The 10,746-nt window shown below is 47.0% G+C and overlaps 1 protein-coding gene across 1 annotated transcript; it reads left to right on the forward strand.

Annotated features, from left to right (window-relative positions):
- Nucleotides 1–8,687: 8,687 nt before the first annotated feature.
- Nucleotides 8,688–10,421, forward strand: LOC308400165 (potassium voltage-gated channel subfamily A member 5; the record flags this gene model as incomplete). The annotated part of the gene is made up of 1 exon (XM_080887680.1): nucleotides 8,688–10,421. Exon 1 carries the CDS (start codon nucleotides 8,718–8,720, stop codon nucleotides 10,419–10,421), a length of 1,704 nt encoding a protein of 567 aa, XP_080743806.1. The 5' UTR covers nucleotides 8,688–8,717.
- Nucleotides 10,422–10,746: the final 325 nt, after the last annotated feature.

The following is a 10,746-nucleotide window of genomic DNA, read 5'->3' on the forward strand; positions in this document are numbered from 1 at the left end:
AGGTTGTTGTTATTATTTCTCTGAGGCTGTAATCCCCTCTCTTCCCCCCTGCAGCCTCTGTTGAATTATTGTAGATTTGACTCTGTGTGTGTGTGTGTGTGTGTGTGTGTGTGTGTGTGTGTGTGTGTGTGTGTGTGTGTGTGTGTGTGTGTGTGTGTGTGTGGTTAATATCCTGTGTAGGCTGCTGTGAACAAGCACAGATTTTTTTTTTTTTTGTGATCTGCATCCCCGAGGGTTTTTGAACACATGCAGACACATTGAGGTGGGTGGGATGGAGGAGGGGAGGCCCTCACCCTGTGTGTGTGTGTGTTTGTGTGTGTATGATGGGGTTTACCCAGGGTGCACGTTAAAGCTGGAGGTGCAATACGTGACCAGTGGAGACTGATGATTGGCCCACAGCTCCTCCAGTCGCAGTCACCTTTTTCTATATATCTATATCTATATATATCTATATCTATATATATATATAGATATAGATATAGATATATAGATATATATTAGTGCTGACAAAAGTCATTAGTGCTGACAGCACTATATTTTCTGTAATTAATCTTAAACTATCACTGATTATTTCTGTCTTGGTTTTGATGATTCTAAACTGTGCTGAATTCCTAGACAAATGTTCAGTACTTTAGCTCCAACATTATTTACTTCTCCATGATTAAAGTTTTAGCACTTTATGAGCTTTGAGTGGAATGATTCCTGCAGGAAAAAACGATTCCTCCGGGTTCCAGGTATGAATCCAGAACCAGGTGCAAAAGAAGAAATGAAACCCTGATGTGAACCACTGACCTGTGAGCAGCGGGAACGCTCATTAGCTTTTAAATGTTAAAAATTAGTATTACAGGAGCTCTTGGTTTTAAAGCATTGAGCATGAAAGTGTCCTCTAATTATGTTTATGAAGCTAATATTTGTTTTAAGCTTAGCTGATTGTGGATTTTAAAGCTTTGAGTTTTCTGAAAGCGAACCAGCAGATCAAACAAAGTTTTTCAGCCCAGCAAGACATTTCTGCTCAAATGGAGAAAAGAAGTGAAGCAGAGGTAAGGGCTGATCTTCAACTTCATCTTCATCATCATCATCATCATCATCATCATCAGTGCGCCTGCAGCCTCGCCAGGTAAATATCCAGCAGCCCTTTCTGTGCAAGCCGGTGTGCTGAGAGAACATCACATCACGCCTCAGCATCAGCTTGCATCACAAATGCAAAACAACACGCTCCTCCTCGCTCTGCTGCAGCATCCTCTGTCCACTCCAGCTCAGCGCTGTGATGTGCACTCTCATGCCTTAGCACGCAAACTGGTCCTCACAGAGACAGAAGTACAAGCGTGCACACACACACAGACACACACAGGAGGAGGAGGCAGATAGATAGGAATCCATTTTAAATTGCTGCCATGTTGACGCTGATGGTCAGTTTTTCTGCAAGAATGATCTCAGACTGAATTTCAGACCACAGTGCAGAGCATCCTGAAGGACCTGGACTCCAGATTCCAGGATTCCAGCTCTGTTTTAATGAGCTACATCGTCAGCCTGAAACGCTCTGCCTGTTTGGGCTGAAGCTGAACTTGGCCTCCTCCTACACATCAGCATCTGCTCACAGGCTTGCTGACAAATCTCACCAAACCAATCATACTAACAAACGCTGCCTCGACCTCCACCAAGCACACACACACACACACACACACACACACACACACACACACACACACACACACACACACACACACACACACACACACACACAGCTCTTTAAATCCCTGCTCGGCTATATTTCTCAGCACTGATTTCCAAATCCATTTAGCAGCATCTGCAGCCTTTTCTGCACATAATCTGCGTGCACGCTCTAAGCCGCCACAGAAACTGTTACTTTAAATGAGTGGCACGCATGACGTGGTGTCCTTGATTTTCCTGCTTGCACATGTCCTCTCTCTGCGTTATTATGCAGGCATCTGCTGTCAAGACTTCTTAAACTCATCACAGTGCTCCCCCCTCCACGCCACTCTCTGCATGCAGCCCTGAGCCTATAAACACACACACACACAGATGTGGTGATGTGAGGTTGGTGACGCTCCCTCAGGTGTTGCAGAGTCTGACTCAGGCCTACTGTCATCCCAGCAGTGTGCTGCTCGTCTCCACATGGGTACTGAATCTGACATTTCTCTGCTACTGTACCGATACACACACACACACACACACACACACACACACACACACACACACACACACACACACACGGTTCTGTGTCTGGAAGAACCCACGCAGATAAATGTTTCTGGAAGAACGCAGAACTTTGAGCTGTTTCTCGTGTTGTCTGTCTCCTGGTTTCCACTTCCTGTCTTTCTTGCCTGTTGCCTCTGATTCGCTGATTGTTCCCACATCTTTCTCATTCTTCCTTCAGCCCAATGGAGGAGTCGAGGAGAGGAACTGAACATGCACAATCTGAGAAATAAGAAGGGGAGTAGTTTTGTGTTTTTCCTTCATCATTTTCTCTGTTTGTGCTCTTCATCGTCCTCAGGTGTTCCTCCATTTAATGTTGTTCTCTGGTTTGTTTTGTTGATGCTCTGCATGCTTTTGTGTCCTCTCTGGGACCTTCATTTCTTTGTCAGGGGGACAGAAAGTACTTTGATGACTGGCACCAATCAGACGGCCGATCTACCCTGACCTGCAACAAACCAAAGAACAATAATCATATGAACACATGATAACGTGATAACAGAGTCAGCATCAGAGAGCTGCAGCTGTAGATATAAGCAGGTGTTATCTGCTGTTCATAGGCTGGAGGGTGAATCATCCAGCTGTGCTCTGGCATTTATTTGGGGTGTTTTCATCCTTTGTGTCCTTTTTGTTTCATAATGCTCGAGTTGATTGTTTCTTTTGTTGCCTTTATTTGATAACAGAACAGTGAAGACAGGCAGGAAAGTGAGTGCTGGTCAGACTCAAACTCCAGCTGCCACACTCCAATCATGTGGCTTATGGTCACCTGCCCACCACTGAGCTTTTCTCATTTCTTCAGCACTGTTGTTATCTCCTTTATTGTGATGGGTTTGTTATCTCTCAGTCCTCTTATTAAATAACTGGACAAAATTTAATTGTTTGCAAGTTTGTTGGGTTTTTTGTTGTCTCTCTGCTGTAGCATTATTTTAGCTAAGGCTGGTCAGTCTTCCAGGTGTGGACCTAACCACAGATGCCAGAATAAGAATACTGTGTGCTGATGGGAGGAGGCAGGAACTTGAAACAGAGAGAAACCAAAGTCCTAGGTGAGGTGTTTCAGGCACTGGGAGGAGACGCTGGAGCAGACACAGGACATGGTGATTTGATCTGGGATAGGAGCTAGAGCAGGCTGTTCGATCCACTGGGCTGGACATAGAACCCCAAATTGTTCCTGATGGGTTCATTGGGGTGAATGTAAGATAGAAACCACTCTGGCTGCTGAAGCAGAGCAGAAAAGGAGTACTAAATAACAACCAGTCCTTTAGGTCTGAGGAAGGCCTCAGTGTCCCCCAGAGGAGCCATTGGAGGTGTCTGCCCCTTCTTCTCCAATGACTGGAGCAGAGGAAGTGTCCAAAAGAAGATGGAACCAAAGTATACACACAACAAGTTGCTCACAGCCTCTGGATCCTTGTAACACTTACTGATCTTTAAACAGATGAAAAACCGGTGCTTCTCTGGTATTTAAAAGTAGATTTGCTTGTCTCTGTGCCTCTGCTGTGTTTAAATGAGAACTTCTTTGTTGTGTGGCTGACCTGCAGACCTGATGCGTGTCTGCAGTTTTTTTAAGAAGCTCTGTTGTTATCAGCTGCAGAAGCTCTGAACTGTGTCTCTGTAATTAGAGAGCTAATTTGTGAGCTGCCGTCGTTATGGTTGCTGGTTGTTAGTGGTTACCTGTTGTTATAGTTACCGTTTCCCTGTGTAGCTAGTAACAGGACCTGGAGTACCGCAGAGTGGGACTCAGCTCCAACTCCTACACATGTTCATCAGGATGGCTGAGGTTTGGGACATTCTGTGACTGAACCTCCGTCAGTAACACAGCAGGATGCTTCCATCTCGGAGTTCAGAGTTTGCACACCTCAGGCCTTAAAAGCAGCCATTTTGTTTTTTACACATGAACTGGAGCTGAGGATGAAAAAAATCTGCTGTAAAATACATAATCAGTTCAGTTGTTTTTTTGTTTTTGTTTTTTATTTAAGCTAATACTACAAAATTAAAAGTTTATATAACTACATGAATCTGCTCTCCTTCCTTTGCCCCGAAGGAGCAGTCACTGACCACACTCACATGCAGGAGCTGTTTGTGTGATGGGGTTTTTTATTCAGCACCTGAAATCTGTCAGCAGCTGATGCCAGAAAGGTTTGTGCCTTCATGTCCCTCACAGGATGATTCCTGCACACTTCCTTCAGAACATCTTTGTGTTTTGCGAGTGTTTTGCCAAAGTGAGCGGACCCAGGTAAGTCCAGCCTGTGCCAACTTGGTTTTTCACAGAGACATTCATATTGGCTCATACACACCTGAGTAAAACACAAGACGGAAAACTGGCTGGATTTTTTATTTTTATTTTAGTGACCTCGGGCTCAGGGTAGGGCAGCAGAACAAACTGAGTTGTTTACGTGATGTAGTTATTTATACGTGTTTTTTCTTTTGATGTGTTGTTACACACCTGCAGCCTGGCCTTAACATTTTCACATGTATATATAATTATGCTTAAAGGTCAGCATGTGGAGGCATAACATTAAAACCAGAAGCCACCGCACAGCCCCTGGAAGATCAATGACATGAACAACACTTGGAGCTGCAGCGAGAACGCCATGGATGCGCCTTTATGCGCGGACCACAGTCCCCACCTGTTCGATGAGGACAGGTGCAGAATTTGTTATGTTCATGGTGTCAGGATATAAGGTTGGACCAAGAGCTTTCAGATTTAAACACAACCACTCCAGTGTTTGTATATTCTTTATGTAGCACTTGTGACTGCACCTGCTGCCATGACCACAGGTCTTAGGAGAAGATTTCTCATAATAATAGAACACAGTTAAAGCCCTCCTTCCCTCTGGGCCTCTGAAACCTGCAGATCAGACACATGTGAACATCACATTAGGATGCAGCAAAATAATCTCTCATCTCTGTGCTAATCATTTGCTCTTTTCTCATGTCCCTGTTTGTTTCTGCTCCCCCCCCCCCCCCCCCCCCCCCCCCGATTTTATACCTCACAGCATCCAGCTACAATTTCATGTTTTTGGAGCGCCCGCATGACAAACATGATAAAGTTTATTGTAAAAACCTCCTAATGGCTGTATCCAGTGCGTGAAATCGCTGTGTTGCCAGTGGCCAGTCACACAGCGGGATGGGTGATGGTGGGATATTATTCATGGCTGCAGGAGTCTGAGAACAGTGCATTAATCCAGGGGCGGGGAGATGCACAAAGTTCTTATCATGATGAGGCTGCGGCATTAGATAAGGAAACGGATAAATATAGTGCTCATGCTTTGTTTTGCTAATCCACCCACAGGGCTGAGAAACTAACCTTTTAAATAGGTCGCCCTCCTCTGCTTTTAGAAACAAGCGCTCCGGCTCTCTGTGTCCACCGGCGTGCATCTACGTGTCCTTTGTAGGATTTTGGATGTTCAGTCGGTGCACTCTGAACAGTACTCGGTTAAAGATCTTACATTAGAGGTGAGGTAGCAGGAGGGGTCTCAGTGGTGATGCTTCTTAAAACCAGGAATTTAACTTAGGTGACTGCAGTTTGTATTCTTCTTATTTCTTTTTTTTGTTATTAATGGTAAAATGGTAAATGGCCTATATTTGTATAGCGCTTTACTAGTCCCTAAGGACCCCAAAGTGCTTTACACATTCAGTCATCCACCCATTCACACACACATTCACACACTGGTGATGCCAAGCTACATTGTAGCCACAGCCACCCTGGATCGCACTGACAGAGGCACTGCAAATGCTGCCAAAATATTACCAGATCAGATTGTTCCCCGAATCTGAGTTACTGCCTGAATATGAAGCTCTGTTACGTTTGCTTTTCCTTTATGTCTAAAATGTTCACCTAACATAGAACCAGAGATCTTATTTCTTATGAAACATTTGCACTGTTTTGTTTTTCAACCATTCAACCATAAATAGCACCGGAACCTTGATCGCACCCTGACAGTACAATCAAGAATCCTCAGTCTAATCACGTCTGCATACTGTCGCTCATAAAAAGAGACATGCCAATTATATTCAAACAAAAGCAGTAGGATAATGTCAGACACAGTTTTCTGTTTTTTTGGTTGGCTTAAGCGACCCTGCACAATAACTGGCCTGGCTCTGCTGGAGGTTTCTTCTTGTTAAAAGAGAATTTTTTTCCTTCCCACTGTCACCAAAATGCTTGCTCACAGGGGGTCATATGATTGCTGGGTTTTTTCTGTGTGTATTATTGTATGGTGTACCTTACAATATAAAGCACCTGGAGGCGACTGTTTTGATTTGGCGCTGTATAAATAAAATTGAATTTGCTGCCTTGATTGGAAATACTGCTTAAATGTTGTGCTGCGTGTAGCTTTTTTATACTATAAGAGCCAGAAATCAACACCTGTGTCTGAAACATGAAGCTGAGTTTCCTTTTGGGGTGTTTGTAATGAATAATCTGACCAATAATATGGCTGCCTTCAGGTTTTTGTACTAACACAACATCTAGGAAATCTGAGCTCTGGTTTTGCTGAGTGAACCTAAAGTCATGAACACTGGGTAGTGACTGAGAGAATGAAACCTAACCGGTAAGGTTAAGTTAACATCTTCTCTTCTATTCAGAAGACCAGAATACCATCCATGAAGTTTGAGGGGCAGTTTTGTATTTTATTTGGATATTGCTGAGCAGTGACTGAAGTTCTCTAGACATCAACAGCAAGATACTGAAAAGCACAAGAAAAAAAAACATTCAAACTTATCATGAATTTCTCATAAAACCAACAAAAATAATGATTAATAAGATGATTAAACGCAGAATAAACTCCACAGAACACAGAAACAAGGATCTTTCATGATTACAGCAAAAACAGAAAATGATGCTCCAGCTTGTTGCTTGTTAATAATTACAATGTTGACATAAAGACTCACATGGCTGCATGAGATCCAAACATGATAGTACAAGAACTCACTTCAACCATAAAGTAACAGCTGACCAGCAGTGGTGGACTGATGGGGATGTTTCTATATGTGCAGACAAACACGAGTTTGTGTTTTAAAGAAAAGATGTATCCATCTCCTTCAGAGCCAGCAGGATGAGGCAGAGTGTGGCCCCAGGGCCGAGCCAGCAGCAGCAGAGCAGCAGAGGACACGAGCATAAAGGAAACAAAGAGGCACGCATGAAAGCCGCGAGTCCATGGATGCCACCATGTGGAAAGCAAGCCTTTATGCTCACACTGTAAGGAGATGGATGTGTGCGCAATAAGGAGACCTGAAAGCTTGCACACGTGTGCTGCTGTGGCAGCAAAACACACAAAGGAAGGTCTGATGTTGTGTAAGGAGTGAAAATAAAAACAAAATGACAGAAAGAAATCACCACATGACCTCACAGCATCTCAGTTTATTCTGTTTTTCAGAATAAACTGAAGCATGGATTTGTGTCCACAAAAACCAGCGAGGTCATCTGAGGTAGTGTTAGTCAATGCCAATCCTCACTCTTGTTAAGGGTTATATACAGACACCAAAACAGCTTCTGCATGAGCCTGTCAGTATGTTTATGTTAACAGGACTTTGTGAGGACTGGCTCACAACTGGTGCCCCTGGTGGTCGGCAGAGGAACAGCAGCGTGTGGTTTCAGATGGAATTTCATGGTCGCTGTCCTCCGCAAACAGGTGCGGCTTCAGGCTGAGTGTGCAAGCAAGTTGGGCTGTCTCTGTATTAGGAACCAATGCAAGGAGATCACAGATGGCTGACAGGGAGAGGTCAGAGTGACAGGAAACAGGAGCAAAGGTTTATAAATCAAGACAAAACAAACTTCATGGAAATAAAAAGTTTTCATGTATCTTCTTCTCCAACACTGAAATACTGACTCTGTTCTGTCCTTGGGCAGCTGTGGCGCTCGCAACCTTTGACCTCTTCATTCACACTGCCTGACAAGCTCACAGGTGTGTACGGGGTGGGAGCGCGCAGGTGAGACATGTGGGCTTTTTGCCACAAACCGTCATGTTGTGTTGGATCAGACTTTGATCTTTGAGGTTTTCAGTGACATTTTTAAACCGTCGCTGTTTGCACGTGCGCGCGGACTGTCCCCTGCGCAGAAATCCAAATAAATGAAAGTGAATATTAAAAAATGAGATGGTCAGTGCGCGCGCTTTGTCCCCAGAGAGAGAGAGAGAGAGAGAGAGAGAGAGAGAGAGAGAGAGAGAGAGAGAGGAGAGCGCAGCAGGTCGAGCAACACTTTTGACGTCAGGAGTGATCACTGCTGCCTCTCTCTCTCTCTCTCTCTCTCTCTCTCTCTCTCCCTCTCTCTGTGTATCATCCGGGTCTTCTTCTCCTTTTGTGCGCTTTTCCCGTCCGTTTGGCGCAGACGTGCGGCGGCTCGGAGCCTGAAGAACAGAAGACCCTCCACAGATGCGGTCCCTTGAGTAGGAGCTGCAGGAGCTGCGTCTCCCCCGCTGCTCCTCTCTGTGAGTTTCCTGGAGGATGTTCGCGCTCAGGATCAACAAGTCTCTCCTGCTCTGCGCGCTGTAACTGTGGATGGCTGCGGGATGGAGATAGCCTTGGTGAGCTTTGAGAACGGCGGCGCAAAAGGGAGCGGTGGAGGAGGAGGAGGTGGAGGCAACATTGCCGAGGAGAGCTGCCGGAACGCGCTGGATGTCCCTCAGCCGGGCTTCGTTCAAGGCGGGCGGGGAGAGGACTACAGCAAGGAGCTGAACACCCGGGGCGGCCCGCAGCCGCCGCACAGCCCCTGGAAGATCAATGACATGAACAACACTCTGAGCTGCAGCGAGAACGCCATGGATGCGCTTTTACGCGCGGACCACAGTCCCCACCTGTTCGACGAGGACATGCTGGACATGGACATGGATACGGAGAGCAACGAGAGGGTGCTCATCAACATCGCGGGTCTGAGGTACGAGACCCAGCTGGGTACCCTCAACCAGTTCCCTGACACTTTATTGGGAGACCCCGCTAAGAGGATCAAGTACTTCGACCCGCTCCGGAACGAGTACTTCTTCGACCGGAACCGGCCGAGCTTCGACGGGATACTGTATTTTTATCAGTCCGGAGGAAAGATCCGGAGACCCGTCAACGTGTCCATAGACGTGTTTGCGGACGAGATCCGGTTCTACCAGCTGGGGGAGGAGGCCATGGACCGGTTCCGCGAGGATGAGGGCTTCATTAAAGAGGAGGAGAAGCCGCTGCCGCAGAACGAGTTCCAGAAGCAGGTCTGGCTCATCTTCGAGTACCCGGAGAGTTCCAGCCCGGCCCGTGGCATCGCCATCGTGTCCGTGATCGTCATCACCATATCCATCATCACCTTCTGCCTGGAAACGCTGCCGGAATTCAGGGATGAGAGGGAGCTGGCGGTCACCAGCCGTCTGGACAACAGCACGGCGCCCCGGCCGTCGCTCACCTTCACCGACCCCTTCTTCATCATCGAGACCACGTGCGTCATCTGGTTCACCTTCGAGCTCATCGTGCGCTTTTTTGCGTGCCCCAGCAAGTCCGAGTTCTCCAAGACCATCATGAACATCATCGACATCATGTCCATCATGCCTTACTTCATCACCGTGGGCACTGAGCTGGCGGAGCAGCAGGGCCAGGAGCACCAGAACGGTCAGCAGGCCATGTCTCTAGCCATCCTGAGGGTCATCCGCTTGGTCCGGGTCTTCCGCATCTTCAAGCTGTCCCGACACTCCAAAGGGCTGCAGATCCTGGGCCAGACTCTGAAGGCCAGCATGCGCGAGCTTGGCCTGCTCATCTTCTTCCTCTTCATCGGGGTCATCCTCTTCTCCAGCGCTGTGTACTTCGCCGAAGCTGACGAGCCGGAGTCCCACTTCTCCAGCATCCCCGACGCCTTCTGGTGGGCGGTAGTCACCATGACAACTGTGGGTTATGGTGACATGAGGCCGGTGACAGTCGGGGGGAAGATCGTGGGCTCTCTGTGCGCCATCGCCGGAGTGCTGACCATCGCGCTGCCGGTGCCCGTCATCGTGTCCAACTTCAACTACTTCTACCACCGGGAGACGGACCAGGATCAGTCCTCCCTGAAGGACGAGCCCAACAGCGGCAGAGAGAGCCCCGAGCTTAAGCGCAAAGGCAGCAAAGCGTCCGTGAAGTCTCAGGATGTGGAGAACAACGAGGCGGGCGCTTCGGTGGAGAAAACGAACATCAAAGCAAACAGCAGCGTGGACTTCAAGAGATCCCTTTACGCGTTCTGTCTGGACACGCGGGAGACGGACCTGTAGCCGTGCACGAGCACACCTGGGCTTAAAGCAGATACAGTCGTGTAGAATAAACCCCATTAATGGGCTCTTAAGTCTTTGCACATTGCAGTTGGAGGATCAACACATTGCAATCCTGAAAAGTTTTAAGAGGGTTGGTTTATAAAAAGCACACTTTAATCCCCATCATCTGGTAAGCACGACAGTTAAAAGTGCGGAGTTATGAACGAGCTGCAGCGCATGTGATGCAACACAGAGGCCCTTTAATAAAGCAGGGACACCTGCAGAGCATCAAATCTAACTCATGGATGAATTAGAGGGAAGTGGGACATCAGATGCTGCAGATAAT

Source organism: Rhamphochromis sp. 'chilingali', assembly GCF_963969265.1.
Source record: "Rhamphochromis sp. 'chilingali' genome assembly, chromosome: 7".
NCBI classification, from domain to species: Eukaryota; Metazoa; Chordata; class Actinopteri; order Cichliformes; family Cichlidae; genus Rhamphochromis; species Rhamphochromis sp. 'chilingali'.